Below are 21437 nucleotides of genomic sequence, written 5' to 3' on the forward strand. Positions count from 1 at the left end.
GGCACACGAATTGAGAAACCTCCAAAGCAACATATAAAATTCCTTAATTAAACCTTGATTCTGCTCTTTACAGAGTAATTCCTTTGTCCATTCATATGCATGGCTCACTATTCTCTGTGGCCACTCTTGAAGTTGAAATTCGAGTGGATTTCTTCTAGGCCTCTCTATGTGTCAGTAACTGTGTTCAAAGTTCTTTTCTAAGAACCTTGTTAAACCTGACTTACTGGATTTTGTTGCCCTGTCCATATCGCCATCTTTCTTGTAATGGTGGATACCTTGGTATTATCTGAAACAAGTTTCAATGTGAAGGCAGCACTGCACTTTAATCTGATTTTGTCACAGGTCTGTCTTTATTGGTCTGGCTGGGAAGTCTAAATTAGAGGCCTCTGATAAAGGCTCTGAAAGGGAATGTCATCTCCTGCTATTTAGGATACAGTTCACTTTTTCAATTCTGCAAGTGTTCATTTTTATACTTTTTATTAGATTTTTGATCACAAGCAAACAATGTACTACTTAAGAGAGTTCTATTCCCTTCTCTTTCTGCTTGCAAAGTGATCAGTTCTTACCTCAGATCAGCTCTCTATATATTGCTGACTAAAATCAGCAAGGTGCTGTGAACAAACATTAGTATACTTGCCCTTTTCAACCACCTCTTCTAAACATCTCTCCATAGATAGGTGGTTTTTGCATACAGAGAGGAAAATGGGTAGTAGGGAAAAATAGCAGTTACTGTTATTGATGTATTTCTACAGTATGCATTTCTATATTATCTAAATTTTGTGACTTTCTCTTCTATTTTTAATTAGAAAATTATTTGATAAAAATTGGCAGTTTTTGACTTGAAATTCTCCCCCCCACCAAAAAAAAAATGTATCTGATAAACCTGAAAATGTACTCTCTCTCCCAGCTCACCGTCACTCTCTCCAACACTGCTTGGTCATACTATCTGATGATGTTTATGCCCATGAAAAGGATTCTTTTGATGTTCTAGAATAATGTTTCTGTAATTTCCATTCTTTCAGTGTTCTTGCTCAGCTCATCCTAGCTCAGCAACCATTCTAGGGTTGTAACTTAGATCATATCATTACCAATAAACGTCACTCCTCTGTCATCTCCAATCCTAGTGTGTCCTTCTCTGACCACCACTTCCTATCTTTGTAGTTCACTCCCTCTAATGAAGAACTTCAACTATCTTTTGACCATACAAGACCTACAATTCATTGTCCCTACCAAATCTTCACTGCCATTTACACCCATAGGTCTTGTCTTCCCTTCTTAGCCTGCTTGAATGTCATGGCACATTATTAATAACCTACATCTTCAGTTACACTTGTGACAGTGTTTATGTGGTTTGTGGGCAATAGGGAAACAACTATGAGGAAGCGGGTCAGAAAGTAAGCTGACCTAATGATTAATGCTGAATGGTGCTGCAAGCTTGTTTTATTTCATTTCTCCTCCTTCTTTCTTTTTTAATTGGTTTCATAAAATTTATAGGGATGGTTTTATTTTAGTTGAATGTGTCAAGAGTGACCCAAATTATGTAATCAAGTCTTACAAGGTGGAATGCTAAAGAGTTGGAGAACATGAAAACCAATTAGGAAGTTGTTAGCCTAGAGGAAAGAACATCAGAGTTTGAATAACAGTCCACAATCCCTTAGCTGTAATTCCAAAACAAGGAATCTCTGAAACATGAAAATATTTTTGTAGTCTTGGTGGTAAAACACGAAATTATCTGAAATTATTTGGTGGTAGTTCCTGCACTGAACTGCCACGAAGCTATTTAACCCTTTATTTTTTCTACTTAGTATAAATATTCACACATTTAGCTGCAGAAACAATGATATTTTTAGGAATAGGTTGTTCCTTGGATATGTTATATAGTGTCTGGTAGATGAAACATATTGCCTTTCTAAAATCTGAATATTTTTTAATTCTGAAATTTGATATCTGAGCCTTAAGAATTATGGATGTATTAGAAACCTGTAGTAAGTAGTGAGAATGACAATGGGAAAAAAAGAAAGAGAGGGGAATTTGATTGTATAATCCATAAACTTTGGCTATTATAATGTATTGGGAAATGAGGGGCAGTTAGAATGAAGGAATATTTTCAGTATTTTAATTCAGGCTGAGGATTAGTGGTTAGTTCTAAAAAATGTCCCAAGAGGAAGGATGGATTTGGACCTAAGAGGACAAGTCTAGATATAGAAGCAGTTCTATTTTTCAGATTGAGTTTTAGCTCTCTGTGATACATGCAAATAAAGATTATTATCCAGTTGAATATTATATCATATCTTTTTCCTTGTATTTTCCATTCATAGAAATTAAATAGCTTTCTTAATGAAAAGAGTACTGAATTTACATTTGTTCTAACAAAGGCTTTCATGATAATTATATATTAACTTATTTATCTAAAAATGGTTATTTTCTCTGATCCAGTACTCTCTGTTTATAATAAATATTTTGCAACACTTCCTACACTATTTTGAAATGAAATTCAGAGTAAATATAACTATCTATACACATAAAGTATAAAAAGTTAGTATAATATTCTAATTCTAATATGAAAGAGAAAAAATGGAAATAATAATAAAAAGCATGTTTTTTTTAATATGTAAACACTCAGGCATGAATAAACAAGAAGAGAGTGGAAAAAAAAGACACTTTTACCAATGACAAGGTGCTAGGTTTTGACTGATACATAACATATATTAATTTTTATTAATGACTCACATACAATGCTAAACATAATAAAGTAAAATTTCTCTTAATTTACACTGCAGTTGCATCCCTAGATAATTCAGTGTACAAAGGAACAGTGCATACATACTTTGTGTTTATGTGTAAAATTGCCACCATTGATGGTAGTACATATACTTATTGTTGAAAGGGCTGATAGACACTGTAAAACTTTTACCAAATGTAGAAAAAAGACACATGCAAATACAAAAATGACTATCTGAAATGTAGGAGTCTTTTGCTTCCTTCTAATTTTCTCTGATTAGTACAGTTTTTGAAACATTAGCCACTGCAGCAAAATCTTCCCACAGCCATTGCCCCCCAAACTCAGATGCACACATTTATTGAAGAAAAGGGAGGAGACCTAATTATTTTTTTTACTTTTTTAACTCTTGAAGGAAAATACAATGAGATATTTTCAAAGTATAACACATCCATCACATTTTCTCACATTCCCCTACTGAAAGAAATATGGTTTGTGCACTATAGTAAGGAAAAGTTAATAATTGCATGCTACATTGCATATATGGTAATCGTACCTTCCAAATTTTCTGTTACAGTTTGAAATTTTAAAAATTCTGTGTGGTAATAAATGTACACATTTTTCTCAGATCATCTGTTCTAATTTTTGATTTGAAATTTATGGGTTCCCTATGTATTGATATCATATGATTCTACAGTAATAACATTCCGGGTTTAGCAGTTTTGTCACTCTGTTTTCACAGATTGGGCATACACACTCAAAATTATTTTGAGATAATATTGAAATGATAGTTTAAAAACACTCTTCTTTTGCAAATCTTATGTACACTTCCCTGCATTCAAAATTGTATCTAGAATCTGCTTGCCTTTCCTGCAAAGCAATAAATAATCTGGTTATGCATTTCCAAAACATTTTATGTCAATTACAATATATTGACAAGTGGGTGTGGGGAGAGAGATTATCAGTAGAAACTTGATATTTTTGTATTTTTGAGTAAATCCTGACATATATCCATAGTATATATTTTCTTCCATAAAATGTGAAAGAGAAACAATAAAAAATGAAAGCAAAATAAAAAGTAGTATGCTATCTCATGTACTAAATCATATTATAAAAACAGGGCAGAACGAAAGTCAATGTTTGTCCAGAGCATTTGCTAAACCATTTCCCATGTAACCTTTTCTTCTTTCTTCATAAATTGTATGGTGTTATGTGTTCATTTTATAGATCTAGCTCACTGACAAATTTGATCTTCTATTTCTTAATTTTGCTAAAAGTGCTACTTTTCTGCCTAAGAATATGTATTTTCTTAGAATTTTAAACCTTCTCTTTATTTTTAATACCAGCTATACTTGTTTATTTGGGAAAACAGGTTTTTGTTTTTTCCAAAATAAACACTATTTAATCACTTTTTAAAAACACGACTTCTGTAGAAAATAGAATATCTGGCATCTGAGCCCTCATTCCTGCATAACAATGCTTGGCCTGAGTAGCATCATTCTGTTTAGATGTGGCCTGCACTTTCCCATGTGCTCTCATTTCTAGCACTATTATTTTTATGTCATTGAATTTCAGCAGCCATTTATTATGTTTTCTGGTTGGACCCTATCATCTTTTGGGTTTATGACTTTTAGGAATTTGGAGTTAAAGTACAATTTTAATTTCAATTTATTTTAGCAAATTCTATTGCTTGATATTACAGTTATTTTCATAGTATCAAATATATTTCTTCTATGCTAGGCACATATTATCTGCTAAATCTTATAATAATTACTTTCTAAAATTTATGCTGTGTCATTATGAATTTGATATATCAGTACTCTTCTAAATCAGTACTATTGTATTTTATACTATAGAATTATCAGAACAAAAGGAGACCTTATAAAGTATTTGATATATTTTAGACCACACCTCAAACCCACCTGCTAGGCATAGGAAGATTAAGCATTTTACCAAAAGTTGCCAATTTTGTTAAGACAGGGTTAAGCATTTTAGCAAAGGTTGCTAAATTTGTTGAGACAGGAGTGACCCCCAAGCCAATCACTTAACCCATACTCCAGTACTCTTTCTTAGGAGATATATTTCCTGGGGATAAAATTGCACTTGTAAAAAGATCTCTAAAACAAGTATGTTTATATTAAGACTTTTACCATTTTATTCATTTTGTTTTATTTTTTACATTTTATTACTCTCCAAAGGTAAATTATTCTAATTTACCTATTTTATTTCAAACAGATCATGTTGTTTGTGAAGAAGAGTTTAAATACGCCATGTTAGCTTTAAACTGTATATGCCCAGCAACATCTACACTTATTACACTACTGGTTCATACCTCTAGAGGGCAGTAAGTATATTTTTTCTTTAAGTTAACCTTTTAAATTATATAAAAAACAATAAGAGCAGTTATGTGATTTAAAAATATAGAAGGCCTATGTATACAGCTAGATATGTACCTATATTTGAATTTGTGTGAGTTATCTTTATCTGATAGATAAAGACATGTTAAAGAATCCAAGACATACAAAAAGTGAGTGATTTGCTGTCTTTTCTCAGTAGTCTTGAGATAGTTTGTTGCAACTTATTAATAAATTCTAAGTGCCGGCATCATTTGTTAGGCCTAGGATTAGGACATTATTTTTATTTTAAAGATGAATACTTCTGCAGCAAATGAAACATTTAATTAAAGGATTCTCACAGTTATTAGTATAAGAACTTAAAGTCAAATTTTTCTGTTCCTGAGGTAAGTTTTATCTGAAAGCTTAATGTACACAATTGATGTCAAAATGGCAATTTTATAATAGAATAATAACAAAGTAGTTGTATAAAATTAGCTAATGCAGTATAAATCACTTTTTATATGCATTTCAAGGTTGGAGAAAGTTGTACCATTAGAACCTTTTTTATTCTTGTTTGTTTATTTTGATAGAGTTTTATGAAATACAGAAGTTGTTTTTGACTAGGATGATCAAAGAAAATATAACTAGTGAACATAGTCATTGCTCTTATTTAAAGAGACAAATGTACTTCATTTCATATCTTGTCATATTTCTAATCTTATATTTCAGACAAAATGTTGATTTTCTAAGTAAATTCCACTTATGCTAGTGGTTATGATTACTCATATTAAGTAAGTTAATTGATAATTGTTTAGGTGAAGTGTCAAATCAAATAAATCCAGAAAAAGGAAAATTCTTTTTTGAGATTTATTTATAGATGGATAAGTTGTTAATTTAAAAGTAGTAAATACTCAGTGTTATATAAATTAGATTTTACTATCTTACTTCTGACTGCCTAATTGGGATGGTAAAAGTTTCTTAGGAGCAATTTTCTCAAAGTTGTGGATAGGAATATTTCCATTCTATATACTTACAAGCCTTTAATCTGTGCAATAGGAAGGATGTAACAGGATTAGGAATGACGTTTATCTTCTTTGCAGAAAGTGTTTGTCATTTTGATGCAATTAAATAAAGTACTAAAAATTATTTTAGCACCAATTAAGTGAACATTCATAGAACTCATCAAGTGTCTTCATTATTTTTCCGTAACGTCTTCGTACAGACTCAGACAACTATAATGATGACTATCTAGGCAACTTCATTGTTGTATACATGAGTGATAAAATAAGTCCCATAAACACTATATAACACAGCTCATTACTCATGACTGAAGTTAAATTTCATTGTGCATCTCCTAGTAAATATTATTTATTGACAAACAGTATTGCCTGGTGAAAAAGAATTATACTTCACATAAGTTAAAAAAAGATTTTAGTGATCCTTAGAATAAGACGTTTCCCAACATACTCTAATGAATTTTGCCTTATTAAAAAAGAAAGCAATGTTGTTGAAAACATTGTTATATAATTAAGGATTTCCTTTAAATAAGAGTGACTTGCAAAATTATTTTACAACTGTGTCACAGTAAATGCTATCATCCACCATAATAACTTCTTATAGTAGATTTATTGACATAAAACTTACATACTATACAATTCACCCATTTAAAGTGTACAATTCAATATGTTAAAAGTATATTCATAGAATTATCCAACCATCACCACTAAATGACTCCAGAACCACATAAAGAAATTATCTACCCTTTAGCGTCACCCTACATTTCCCCCCCACCAATTCTTGCAGCCCTAGGCAACCACAATCTATTTCTGCTTTTATAGATTTACTGCAGCCTCCACAGTAGCTGGAACTATAGTCATGAACCACCATGCCCGGCTTTTTTTTTTTTTTTTTTTTTGTAGTGACGGGATTTTGCCATGTTGCCCAGGCTAGTCTCGAACTCCTGGGCTCAAGTGATCCATCTGACTTGGCCTTCCAAAGTGCTGGAATTACAGACCTGAGCCATTAGGCTCAGCTGAAATCATTTTAGTATATTTGGTAATACAGTAAATAAATGAACGTAAAGAATTTTAAATAATTTGGTTTTGCTTTAGATTCAGGGGATATATGTGCATGTTGGTTACTTGGGTGCATTGCATAATGGTAGAGATTGGGCTTCTAGTGTACTGGTCACCCAAATGTTGAACATTGTACATAATGTTTTTCAAGGTTCATTCATATTGTAATATGCACCAGCACTTTATTCCTTTTTACAACTGAATAATATTCCATTGCATGGATATATCACATTTTATTTTTCCACTCATCAGTTGGTGCTTATTTGGGTTGCTTCTAACATTTCACAATGCTGCTGTTAACATTTGGGAAAAGGTTTTTGTGTAACATAGGCTTTCATTTTCTTGCGTCTATATCTAGGAGTAGAATTGCTGGGTCATATGGTCACTCTGTTTAGCTTCTTTAGGAACTGTCAGAATATTTTTCCAATAGCACTTTGATTATCATCATCAATATATCAGGATGCTACTTTCTTTACATCATCAGCAATATTCATAATTATCCGCTTTTTTTTGTTATCATAACCATCCTAGTGGGTATGAAGTGGTCTCTCCAGCAACTTACCCAGTACTCTGACTAATACAATTCCCAAGGCTGATTAAAACTCTTACAATATAACATTTTCTTTTTCTATTTGTTATTATGTTAATTCCAGTTCTAGCTGATCTGTCAGTCATAAATAAATTAGATGACTTCATAGAACTGTGTAATTTATATTTTTAGAGAGTTTATTCTGTATTTTAATGCTTCTCAATTTTTTTCCTCATTTTTCAGACCCACTCACTTTATTTACATTTGAGTGTTCTGTGCTCTTGGCAGTGGTATATCTTATTGTTGATTAAATTAGCATTTTTATTTATTTGGCAATCTTGTCAAAAATAAGTTTATTCTCAATGAAAATAAATTTATTCTTCCACAATGGTTGAACTAGTTTACAGTCCCACCAACAGTGTAAAAGTGTTCCTATTTCTCCACATCCTCTCCAGCACCTGTTGTTTCCTGACTTTTTAATGATTGCCATTCTAACTGGTGTGAGATGGTATCTCATTGTGGTTTTGATTTGCATTTCTCTGATGGCCAGTGATGGTGAGCATTTTTTCATGTGTTTTTTGGCTGCATAAATGTCTTCTTTTGAGAAGTGTCTGTTCATGTCCTTCGCAGTGTGGCGATTCCTCAGGGATCTAGAACTAGAAATACCATTTGACCCAGCCATCCCATTACTGGGTATATACCCAAAGGATTATAAATCATGCTGCTATAAAGACACATGCACACATATGTTTATTGCGGCATTATTCACAATAGCAACGACTTGGAACCAACCCAAATGTCCAACAATGATAGACTGGATTAAGAAAATGTGGCACATATACACCATGGAATACTATGCAGCCATAGAAAATGATGAGTTCATGTCCTTTGTAGGGACATGATGAAATTGGAAATCATCATTCTCAGTAAACTATCGCAGGAACAAAAAACCAAACACCGCATATTCTCACTCATAGGTGGGAATTGAACAATGAGATCACATGGACACAGGAAGGGGAACATCACATTCTGGGGACTGTTGTGGGGTGGGGGGAGGAGGGAGGGATAGCACTGGGAAATATACCTAATGCTAGATGACGAGTTAGTGGGTGCAGCACACCAGCGTGGCACATGTATACATATGTAACTAACCTGCACAATGTGCACATGTACCCTAAAACTTAAAGTATAATAATAAAAAAACAAAAAAAATTAAAAAAAAATTATTTTTTAGAAAAAATCACCTTTGAACATGGACTATAATGAGTCCCACAAGGAAATGCTGGATTATCAGTCCAGTTTGTTAACATTCAACTGGCCCATCCTGATTACATTTCAGCTTTATCAGAATTTTAAAAATTTAGCAATTCATTTTCTTTGTCTTTCAATTTGTTTTCACAATACTTAATTAGTCCCATCCACGAGGTAATCTTTTTCACCTCAGTAATAATCGAGGGGTAAGAAAAAGAGAGAATTGATAAGAAAAATACTGCTTAGTTAGAATTCACAGAAGTTTGCCACTGATTAGATATAAGTGTAGAAAAGAGAGAGGGGGAAAAAAAGAAAATCTCCTCACTTATTGACACTGGACAGTAGAAAATATTGAAGTACATAGTTGGCAGAAGGAAAAGTGGTTTGATATTGGATGTATTTGCTTTCTGATGAAGACATAATGTGGTAGGAATTGCTGCATGCTTGGTTCCTGAGGTGGTGGATCGTGCCAGTCAGGCTCACAAATGTGAAGGAGGAAGTAGTAGGGATTTGGGAGAAATGACAATTTGAGACTATTTTCTAGGAATTTATTAATTCTAGGAAATAGAGTGAAGAAAAGGAAAGCAAATATAGTATAGCATAATAAAATAAAACTGAGATAGGATTTCTAAAAGGAACTGGATTGTTAACAATATAGATGATTCTAGATTAAGACTGAGCAAGCATTTTGGAGGCTGTTCTCTGAGGACTTCTGAAAAAACAATTTCTACAATGGGGATTTTCTTATTGTGAGAAAATATGAACAAATTAAGGAATGATAAGAAATGAAGTGTGGTTGGAGATTGCTACTTCATTAGGTTTGTTCATTAATCGAAGAAAGAAAAATAATGGAAGTCCTATTGCACAGAAATGTTAAGGAAAGCTTTTTCTATGTACACAAGTATTTATCTATTTTTGTTTGCTTTTAATGTTTAAATTTTAAGTACCACTAAAGAAAAAGAGATTGAAAACGCAGTGAGGGAGTAAAGGATGAGATCCGGAGACTGGAATGTTTCTGCATGATAAAGGGAAAATCATTTATTCCTTAGGAAGTAATGGGTGAGGCAAGTGGTGATTTACACTAATTTTATTTCTGTGGAATAAGGAATATTGCATTAGTTAAAAAGGTGTTCTGCCCCATGTAACATAATATCTCACTGAAAGTAGGGGTGGTGTTTAGTTTACACCTTAAAAACTATGGGTTCAGCATCCAGAGCAGGCTATCTGACTCAGTGACGTCATCAGAGCGCGTTGTTCTGTTTTCTTATTCCAACATCTTTACCCTATAGTCTTTACCCTTCAGGATTCTCTTATTGTAATCATAAAATGCATTCTCTGCTTCAGGCTAGTCTTCTAGGTAAGAAGATGGAAGAATGTCAAAGGGGCAGATTATTGCCAACTGAGGCTATATTTAAGGCTTTCCATGAGTCCCACTCATTGCCTTTTAACATATAATTGGTCAGAGCCCTGTCACATGTTTCCAGACATATCTCAAGCATCCTGAAACATTAAGTATTTTAGATTTATAGCTTTTTAATAGAGAAAGGCAAGGGAAGAGTGGTTTATAAAACATTTTGGAGTAGTCAATACAGTTTCTGTCATTTTGTCACAGATTTGTGATTATCATTAAAAATTATACACAGCAAAGAAACTATGCTTTCATATTTTGCATAAAGGATATATTTCACATATTCAAATGTAGGCTTGATTCTAGTTGTATCTGTTAGTTATGTAAATATTTATAAAGTACATATACATCTACACATACATTTACATACAAACATATGCATACATTTATTTAGAATTGGATGTTTACTTTTTAAAAATCATTAGATTAAATATCATAGGAACGAAATGGTAAATCAAAGGATCTTAGAAGGCAATATATTGAATCATACAAATAACTGAGATCACCTAAGTTTTACATGTGAAGTACCACGAAGGTCATTGACAGTCATTAAAGAGAGAGCTCAAATTTGGTGATGCAATCATTCTGCTAAAATAAATATTACGTATACCTATGGTATAGTTACTACATGATTTTTTTTTATAGTTCTTTACCTGAATTTTAATGTTTCCTGTCACAAACCAAAACAAGTCATATTATTATTATTATAAAATGTATGATAAAGAAATTTATCTCAGTAAAGCAGCAGCTGAAATTATACTCTTCAGGAATCACAAATCCTAATCACAAACAAAATTCTTTCTGTTTTGTAGTAGGCATGTTGCAAATTCAGGAAGGAAATGTGGCATAGAGGAAAGAACACTGGTTTTGGCAGACAGAAATGGTTGACTCATTAATTGCCAAACCCAATTAACATTGAACCAACCTGCTCCACTTAATTTTCAATCATATTATATGGAAAGTTGAGATAATAATTTTTACCTAATCCATTTATTTATTCACTTATTTAGCAATTAGTTATTGAATATTCACTGTGTGACAGAATGATTTCAGGTGTTCTTAAAAAGCCAGAAAAATCTCTGCTCTTGGGGAGTTTTTATTCTAATTGGAGAGACAAAATAAACAATAATAAACAAGTAAAATACAAGTATTTCTGCTGGCAGTAGTGCTATGGAGAAAAATTAAGTAGGGAAGGGCAATGAGCACAAGGATGTAGCAGTGGGTTTAATTTAAATGATACAGTCATTGTATGACTTCATCAAGGAGTTGGTATTTACAATGACCTGCGCAAATTAAAGTAATAATTATGCACATATCTGAGATATAAGTTTTCCAGGCAAAAGGAAAAGCAGTGACTCTGAGATGCAAGCACATCTGATGACTTGAGGAACATCAAGAAGACAAGCAAAAGCCAGGTGTGGTGGCTCACGCCTGTAATCCCAGCACTTTGGGAGGCCGAGGCAGGCAGATCATGTGGGTTCAGGCATTTGAGCCTGGCATGATCAACATGGAGAAACCCCATCTCTACTAAAAATACAAAATTAGCCTGGCATGGTGGTGCATGCCTGTAATCCCAGCTACTCAGGAGGCTGAGGCAGGAGAATCCCTTGAACCCGGGAGGCAGAGGCTGCGGTGAGCTGAGATCGTGCCATTGCACTCCAGCCTGGGCAAAAAGAGCGAAACTCTGTCTCAAAAAAAAAAAAAAAAAAATTAAATAAATAAGTAAATAAAGAAGACATGCATAAATAGAGCAGAGTGAAGGAAGAGAAAGGTAGTAAAAGTTGAGATCTGAAAAGAAACAATGGGCCAGGTCATGTAGCGTCTCCTAGGCCATTATAAGAATGTTGATGAACATACAAATTTGGCTGTCATGACCATATAAACCCCATTTAAAGCCTTGAAACTGGATGAAGTCAACTCACAGGATTACTTTGAAAATTATGTAGCCACACCCAACCATAGTAATTGGTCTTTAGTTGTCTCATTGGCTTTGTTAATCTATATCAGTCAGCATCTATACAAGTAAGAGTCAATCTTTTAATTTGGTGTCAAAATTGGCAGTTTGAGAGAGACAGGAGAAGACAAAACAGGATACCCAGAACCACATGTTGTATTTGTGATGGAGTAGAAGAAAAAGTCCCATGCCTTGCATGTTTGTATTTTATATCTAAATCAGAATATTCCTAAGCCTATACCAAAACATCACAATTTCATGACTATAAGAGAATAAATGTTCATAATTTTATTTAGATTTTTTTTGGAACAATGACATTAACAAACAAATAGATAACAGGATGCAAGAACAGCGACAACATGTTTTTAACCATGGCCAATCTTTTGATTCAATGCCTTAAATATTACAGAAATTAGGATTAAAGGTATTTTGAGAAAAAGGTGATTTAAATACCTATAATGTTGAACCTTTTTATTTTCAAGTGATATATTATTCAGTCATAGAAGATTTTTATAGAAGAAAGCCACCATGAGTTACAGGAAGTATAAAACTCTTTTGTCTGCTTAAGAGGTGTATGTTTTTAGTGACCATTTGAAAGTGTATGTGGAGGAAATGAACAATATAAAGAATTGAAGAAAGAATTATTGAAGAGGCCTTAAATAAGACAAATTTATTTGAAAATTAATCAGAAGACATAAAGATTAAAATATAGGTATCAGAGAAAATAATTGTTAACTTCTATTAGTATAAGCAAATAATAGTTGCTATTAGATTCAAATACTGATAACACATTATTACAAGGATATTTTGAAATAACGTTATTTTGATTTATGAGACCAAAGAAAGAGAAGGTTTCAAATACTAATCAGTTGGTCTATGATATGAATGCATATTTGAAGTACTCTGAATGGATGAAAAGATTTAAGAATTCCAATGCTATATTTTATAAATATATTAAAAGTAAGGGGAAGCAAATTTGCTTTTACATGGCGCAGAATTAATTTTAAAAAAGTTGCAATATTGTAAATATGTTCCTCAGAGGTGGTTATTTCATAAGAAGTTCTTCATTAACTTATTGGGAAAGTATGTTATTTTCACAAACAAGTTCAAACAGCAGATCTAGATATTGCTGCAATGCTCTTTGTGAAATGAAAATTCTTATAAACATTAGCTGTTAAGTTTATCGTTGTGTTCAAAGTAATTGGTATCTTTAAAAATAGAAAAGAAAAACAGAATACCTGATTTACATTTGTTTGCTTAGCTTTCAAGATTTCATTATGCCTGTATTCAATTGCTAAGTGTAAAATTACAGAAAGGTGGTTTTGTTCAGTTTTCTATCATCAGCATTTAAGCTTAAGGGAATTTTAGGATTCCTCAAATAACTATTTCACCAGAGAGATTGCTTAATAATTTTGCAAAATCTGCAGCCACAGTAGAAACACATTAAGCCAAAATGCAATGTAATTAATTTGTGTGTATGCTGTATAAAAAGTGATTCTGTAATTTCATATGGTTGCCAAATTTGTGTTCCAAGGCAAAATTAATGTTTTTGGATGGGTGTTAATACCTTTCCTGAAAAATAAAATTACGTATTCAAGGGAGTTTGGAAATATTAGGTTAAACATATTTTAATGACATTTTAAAAACCTTTTAATGTGAACCAATTTTAAGCTTACACAAAAGTTGGAAAACCAGTAGAGTTCACACATACGCTTTCCATACATAAACTTCCCTTAACATTTATCTTTTATAATCATAGTGCAATTATCAAAAGAAGGGTTAACACTGATACAATACTATTGACTAAATTATAGGCCTTATTTGAATTTTATTTTTTTCATTAATGTCTATTTTCTGTTCCACAACTCTAAGATCCTGCATTGCCTTTAGTTGTTATTTCTCTTTAACCTCCTCCAATTTGTGACAGTTCTTGTGGATGAGATTGGAATCAGTATAAACTCATGATTTTCAATGTATATAAACAAAAAAGATAGATACAGAAATACAGATGTGCATCTATGTATGTCTGCTAGTATATATACTTACAATTCCTGGCCATGTCTCTGAGACAGAACAGAGGCAATGACATCTCAGTAGCAATGAGCAAACATGTCTTAGTAAATTTGTGTTGCTACGACAGAATACCTGAGACTGAGTAATTTATAAAGACAGATTTATTTTCTTGGGGAGTCCAAAATTCAGGGCCAGAATCTTGTGAGGGCCTTCTTGCTGTGTCATCCCATGGCAGAAGGCAGAAGGGCAAGACAGTATGTGTAAAAGGGAGCTAATGAGGAGGGTGAACTCATGTTTATAACAAACCCATTCTCCAGCCATAGGATGTTAATCCATTCTATGAGGCAGAGCCCTATGAACTAATAAGGCCTTATTAGGCCCCACCTCCCAACACTGTTGCATTGGGCATTAAGTTTCCAACACATGAACTTTAGGGAACATATTCAAATCCTAGCAACACTTAAGGCTCAGATCTTGATTGGTAAACATCATCCTCCAATATAAATATCCAGGGCTCCTTGAAGTATTGGTTGATTCCAGGAATGGGGCAGGGAAAATACAGGATAAGCCTGAAAAATGTTGTGGTGGCAGAAAGTAAGGAATTGCTCAGAATTATATGGGGGCTGCTCGAAAGAAACAACATGAAGGAGGTCCTAATGGGCTAAGATGGAATCTTTTGGGCCACAAAATAAATCATGATATTAGGTTTTAACCCATAAAATAAAATAAATATCCAGTAGTCCATACTAATATAAATAAGTAAATAGGGGATAAGGCATAGCTCTTTCTTACTGAAGAATTCTAATTAATAAATATAGAAGGAAAGAGAAAAATATGAAGTCACCATTAGGCAAACACTACAGTAATAATTGTGACTCCTCAATGAGTACTAATATTAGGGGTGAAAGTTTGAGGAGAACTGGTATAATTGTGTGCTTTTGACATGCCTCCCTAAAATAGTTAATAACTATTAAGGGAAAATTTGTAACTTTATCATGGAGGAACCTGGGAGACACCATCTTAACCAAGGGATCAAGATAACCATAATCAATAAAGATGTTTTCATGTTGCCTTTCATATGATGCACTAAGAAGTTACTTTGGTATTCCTGCCAACATTTTCTAATCATGTGAAATATTGAGAGCATCCTACAAAATGACTGCCTGAAACTCTTTAAAATTTCAAGTCTTCAACAAAGAAAGACTGAGGAATTAAAAATTTATTTTAAAACATTTTAGCTTAACTCGAGGAGGTTTTAAATATTTGGAGATAGTATTTTGACTGGAGGACTTCCCTCAGCAAAACCTTTATGAAAATATGTATTTGGAAGAAAAGAAAGGCCAGCAAATGTCAGGTAAAGCAATGCTTTTTTCTCTTACTGCCTTGAACCCAAATTCCAAGCAGAACTTTTAAGGATCTGAACTACACCAGACAGAAGCCTTCAATGTTTCTCTGACCATTAGGCTAATGAACTCAGATGCAAATTAGCCATGAGATCTTCCTTGTCTGTTATGCTCCAGCATCCAGAATCTCCAATTCTAAACACTGTGATAAGGGAAAATAAAAATCCATTGTCATTTATCATCACCAGAAAAGAAGGACTGAGAAAGACCACAAGACAGGAGGAAAGCAAGGAAGGAGGTAATGACAGGAAGACAGGAAGACTTTGTTTCCCTTTAATCCTAAACTCCTCACAGAAGCCCTAGGGAATCAGCTGTCATGAGGGAGGAGGAGAAAGTTTCTCAAAAGTAATAGGGATTATAATTACCACACTGACTGCAAGAAAGCAAAAACAAACAAACAAAAAAAGTGGGGGAGCATGCTCAAATGAACTATTTTTGGTTCCCTTGGAAGTTTCACACTCAAAAACTGTGACAGAGAACTATATTTTGTAACCTGGCAAATCTAGTCCATCACCCTCCTCCTTAGGTGGATAAAATAGAGTACCAGTGAGGATGAGAGGCATTTTGATTTCCCTTTAGAGTGAAACACACACACACTCACACTCACACACACACACACAATTTAAAGTCTTAATGTGATTGATTGCTATAAATTTGCTAATTGTTAGTTGGCATATACAACTTGAACTTTATTTGATATAACTTTCTTAAATCTGAGCCTCTGTTTTCATTAATAGATTAAAGTATGTTTTTGAGTGGTTTCAGTCAGATTTGAAAGTATTAACAGACTTCTTTTCCAAACCCCACATCTCCTTCCCACTCCTATTACCCCACACCACCAGCTACCTGGTGACTTTCTGACTGCAGCAAAGTGGGGAAGCGCCCTTTATCAATGGGTGTGTAATGGGTCCATGACTCATTCTGGTCTCATAAACTTCTCAGGTAGACAGTGTAGCTACTTATTATCTAGCTGCTGACAACAGCTAATGTCATCTTCTGGCAAGCTTCCTGGTGAGCCATAAGTCCAATGCCTACTGCTTGTTCTGAGGACACACATCTGCCCTACTTACTACTTCACAGAGCTTTTTTATGAATGGGCTCCTGGGATCCAACTGCTTCTCAGTCATCTCTGTTTGGCTGTCTAATTGCATCATTCTGGTGTCTCCTTAAGCTCCCTCAGGTAACCTTCGGGACATATCCATTACCTCATCAATGGATGTATGAGAAAGATATATACAGACACTATCTATGGCAAACTCTCATCTTCCTCTGTTTGTGTGGGCAGGGGGTGTGGGATGCTTGTGGTGTGTGTGTGTGTGTATGTGTGTGTGTGTGTCTGGTGTGTGTTGGGGGGGCGTTGCTTGTGGTGATTCTTATCTGGCTAACTCAACCGGTTCTTTTAACCTACTTCATGCCCCTGCATATCTGCTCCATAGGCTGCTGTTCAACTAACTACGTCCTGGGAAGAAATGTGGAACTTTCTGCTGAGTGGATTTCCAAACACGGAAAGGCCTTTTTCTTACTTCTATCCCATATCATTCCCTTTCTTTCCTCTGTAGGATATGAATTTCACTTCATCAGGATACTACGTAATGGTTAATACTTGCTCTTCTAAAACTCTCCCACCTTGCACTATTCTGCTCTAACTTACATGGATCTTTGTGGCCATAGTATTCGTTTGCTAGTGCTGCCATAGAAAACTACCACAGACTGGTGGCTTAAACAACAGAAGTTTATTTTTTCACAGTTCTGGAGGCTAGGAGTCGTAGATCAATGTTTGGTTTCTCCCCAGTTCTCTCTCCTTGGCTTGCAGATGGCTGTATTCTCGCTGTGTCCTCACATGGGGTTTCCTCTGTTGCGCCCACATTCCTGATGTCTTTTGTGTGTTCAAATTTCCTCTTCTTCGGAAGACACCAGTCAGATTGTAATAGGGCCCACCTCAACAGTCTCAATTTAATCACATCTCAAAGGGCCCATTTCCAAATACAGTCATATTCTGACATACTGGGTGGGGGATAGGGCTTCAACATATGAATTGTTGGGGGACACACTTGGCTGAAGAACACCCTGGAGGTGGGGACACCATGGGTTCTACTGAAACACATTTACCAACTGCTATTGTTGCCTCTATGCAAATAATTCTGCCATTTCCACAGAAGCCTGCTTCTTTAATCGTGGGAATTAAGAAAGATGATATGCAATCCCCAATTGTCCTTTCTCCATTTCTCCTGTGGCAACAAACAAACAAGAACAAAAAAAACCTACTACAAGGCTGGAGATCTGAGTGGAGGTAATCACAGGAAAGGAAAATAATAGTAATAGTAAATAATAAAAAAGTAAGTTCTTAATCTTACTTTTTAAAAAATATAAGGCAATGTGTATTAAAAATCTATATGGAAAGGCATTTTATTTGATGTATCCCAAAATCTACTTGACTGAGAAATGTTTTCCTAAGCAGACTCATTAAAAGGTCAACAGGAACAAGTATTCTATTAAACATATTTTGAGGAATCTGGATGTTGACCCTTGTCTGGCAGTCCCATGCTTGGAAAGTGTTTAATAGTTCAGCATTCATTATTAAATTAGATCTAAATATATATGCCTTATTTCTTTAAGGCTGTCTATGCTCTAGTACTAATTTATTTTTGTATCCTTATCTCTCGATTCTCTTATATATAGCATGTACTCCAAATTACATGATCCTAAATATACTTTGTGGTTTCCGCCTTCTACATCTTTTTTTAATGCTGTTTCCTCTGCCTTCCTAGAAGGTTTTGTTAAATCAAAAATTCTATCTCTTCATGAATATTTTTAATCTCCTTAATTCAGTGTGATTTCTTCCTTCTATGAACTTGCATAGATTTTACTATGTTCTGCCAGAGCAGGTATTATTCATTTTTTTCTTTACTTATGAGGTTGTAATTTCGTTCAATGTAGAGAACATATCTTGCTTATCTTTAAACCTTCCATAATGTTTTTCACACATGCATCTTCAACAAATATTAGTTAAATAAATGAAATAAGATGCACTAAAGATTGAGATGATTTATTCTTTGGGTCTATGCCCTGGTTCCAAGTAGTTTATGAACCATATGCATTTATCTGCTCTCTCTCATGAGACTCCATTGATACAAGGAAAAAGAAATTTTTAATAAGTTATAAGCTTTTGTTGATGAAAAATAAATAGAAGAAGTGAGAATTGAATGAATTTCTGGGAGATGGAAAGTAAACAAAGCAATATTTTCTGTTGGAAATCACAGCCCAGACTTTCTTTAAAGGGTGATATAGTAAGACAAAATGCCAGTCCCTGATGAAATTTGAGGGTACAAGATGCCTAGAAAAAGAGGGCAAATATTAATTCAAGTTATGTATATTGAACGATGACTTACACCTCTTTCATTAATCACAGTACTATTTCCCTGCAGTTAAGTCTGGCTAGACATTTATCATTTGGGAAAAATAAAACTTTTCCTAGAATAATTTAAATAAAATGAAGTCCACCTTAGCAGATAATTTGGAGCTGGGTTCCAGTTCTCTACAATCTGGTATTTGAGAGGCCCCAGATTGAGTAGTCTAATTTCTTTTTGCTTTCTATACAGTAAAACCTACCATTTAACACATCATATTCATAGACAAAGGAATCCATTTAATGTCCTTATATCTTGTACTCGAAATTTGAAATATGGCTCTTGTTATTTGCTGAATATCAGCATGCAGGATGAGATGAGAGAAATATATCCAGCCAAAGGAGAGCAACAACTTCTGTTCTGTTGTACTGAAATTGTTTTGGGTCTATAGCGAAGGTTGGGTGTTACTTACACTCATTAGTAAACATAGATTTGTTTAAAAAAATCAAAACTATAATATTTAAAAAGAGAGTCAAATATATATTTTCAAAACAAGGAGTTTCAGTAAATGAAAACAAAGTACATTAAAAAGAGATCCAAGCATGTATTTGAAAAGTAGAGTAGTATAAACAATAATTTAGAAGACCATATTGAAGTATTATAAAGGGTGGTGATGATTGTTCAAAGGAATAAAATCTTATGGATTTTGTTTTTCCACAGGCTTAAATATTTAACTTAAATTTCTGTTGAACATGATTCTGGAGGTGCTGATTTTGTCTTCAGTATTAAGGGGATAAAAGGGTCATAACAAATAAATACAGAAATCCAAAATAAAATAATGATAATTATTATTCCCAGCAAGATTCAAACAGAACAGGAGTTGTGGTGGAGAAATGGAGAGGAAAGACCTGTTGAAATTAAAAGAGTGATTGCTGAAATTAAAAAAAAAAATTGTTTTGGAAGATAATCTCATAGAAATATTTAGGATTTTAGATAAAAATGCAGAGTTGGAATATACAAGCAAAAAGACTAGAAGCACAGGAGATCAATCCAGAAGAGATGATATTTGCTTTGGTAGCAGTTCCACCAAGAGAGGTTAGAGAAAATGATAGTTAGAAATTATAAGAGAAGAGGAGAGACTCAAGCCTGTAAATTGTTAGGGTCTCCTGAGTGTGAGCCATAATAAATAAAAAAGAACCACTCTTAGATACTTAGCACTGCCAAATTATAAAAACACTAATGATGAAGAAAATTTTCTGAAAAGGAAAGAGGAAAAAGAAATTCAGTATTGATTAGAGCTTTTAAACTTTAGACAAGACTACCCATTGCCTAGTTTTAAGTATAAAGAGAAATATAAAGGAATATAGTCACAGAGTCATTGGGAAAGCAATAAAGTTACTCTCTATGTTAAACTTGCATAAAAAATTCCCACTACCACACCAAGCAACTAACCAGATAAAGGAGCTTTGGCCTCTAAAAGCCCCCAGAACAATACTACCTCTACTAGCCATCCGTTGCAACAAAATGGATGCCTCCCACCCTGCCTGTTTCCTCCCTTAGCTCAATTCCAAAACAAACACCTATATTTGTATCTGACTGCTGGAACCCAGGCCACATGTCTGCACCACAGCTAGAACCAATGATTCCTAAAATTTACCACTGAAAAGGGGTCCAAATTAGAAAAGTCAGGCACTCAGTCTCCACAAGGGATTGGAATAAATTAAAAACAACATATCGAATGGAATGCATCTGTTTTTTCTCCCAGCTGGAAAACAAAACCATAAACTCCAAGAAATAAAGAGTTTATGATAAAGCAAATTAAAACATGTCATAATATAGAGCAATAAGTAGTCAGTAAGTAAAGAGAAATTATTTGAACATTCTTTCTGGATAGCTCAGGGAACTGCAGATAAGGTCATATAATTGAAGCCCTCCACTTGACTCTCAGTGAACTCTATTGCAATCCGCATAATAATGTAATCACTGCTCACAGGCTCTCTACTTTAAATCTGAAGTCATAGACTTATAGCTAATAAACAAAACACCAATATTTACAACTTCAACGATGTTCAAGATTTAACAAATAAATATTGAAATAAAAATGAGAAGATATGGAAATGAAGAGGGTAGCTAATATCATCCCCAGGTTCCAAAATAGAAAATCGAGACTCTGTCTATAGTTAGTGAAACATAATTTTAAGTATGGTAAGTTAAAAAGTACCTAGTAAATCAGAGATTGCATATGAAACAAATTCTACCAGTAGATAGGTTTTATTTGGCTGCCAACATGGTGTCAGCATTTTTTTTTTCCTTTTGAATTGTTTTCTTCGAATTTGCGGTTCAGTAGACATCCAACAACCAATTCACCACAAGTTTGAACACTCCTTATGTCCTATATCTGG

At 33.8% G+C, this 21437-nt stretch overlaps 1 protein-coding gene across 4 annotated transcripts in view; it reads left to right on the plus strand.

Moving 5' to 3' along the window:
* KCNT2 (potassium sodium-activated channel subfamily T member 2) overlaps positions 1-21437 on the plus strand; it is a 390920-nt gene that overhangs the window by 238505 nt on the left and 130978 nt on the right. For all 4 annotated transcript variants that reach the window (XM_008974047.5, XM_003820605.5, XM_003820604.5 and 1 more), the window contains exon 14: positions 4955-5063. In XM_008974047.5, coding sequence (XP_008972295.3) covers positions 4955-5063 — 109 coding nt within the window. The remainder of the gene's footprint in view (positions 1-4954; positions 5064-21437) is intronic.

The sequence above is a fragment of the Pan paniscus genome, chromosome 1 (assembly GCF_029289425.2).
Source record: "Pan paniscus chromosome 1, NHGRI_mPanPan1-v2.0_pri, whole genome shotgun sequence".
NCBI classification, from domain to species: Eukaryota; Metazoa; Chordata; class Mammalia; order Primates; family Hominidae; genus Pan; species Pan paniscus.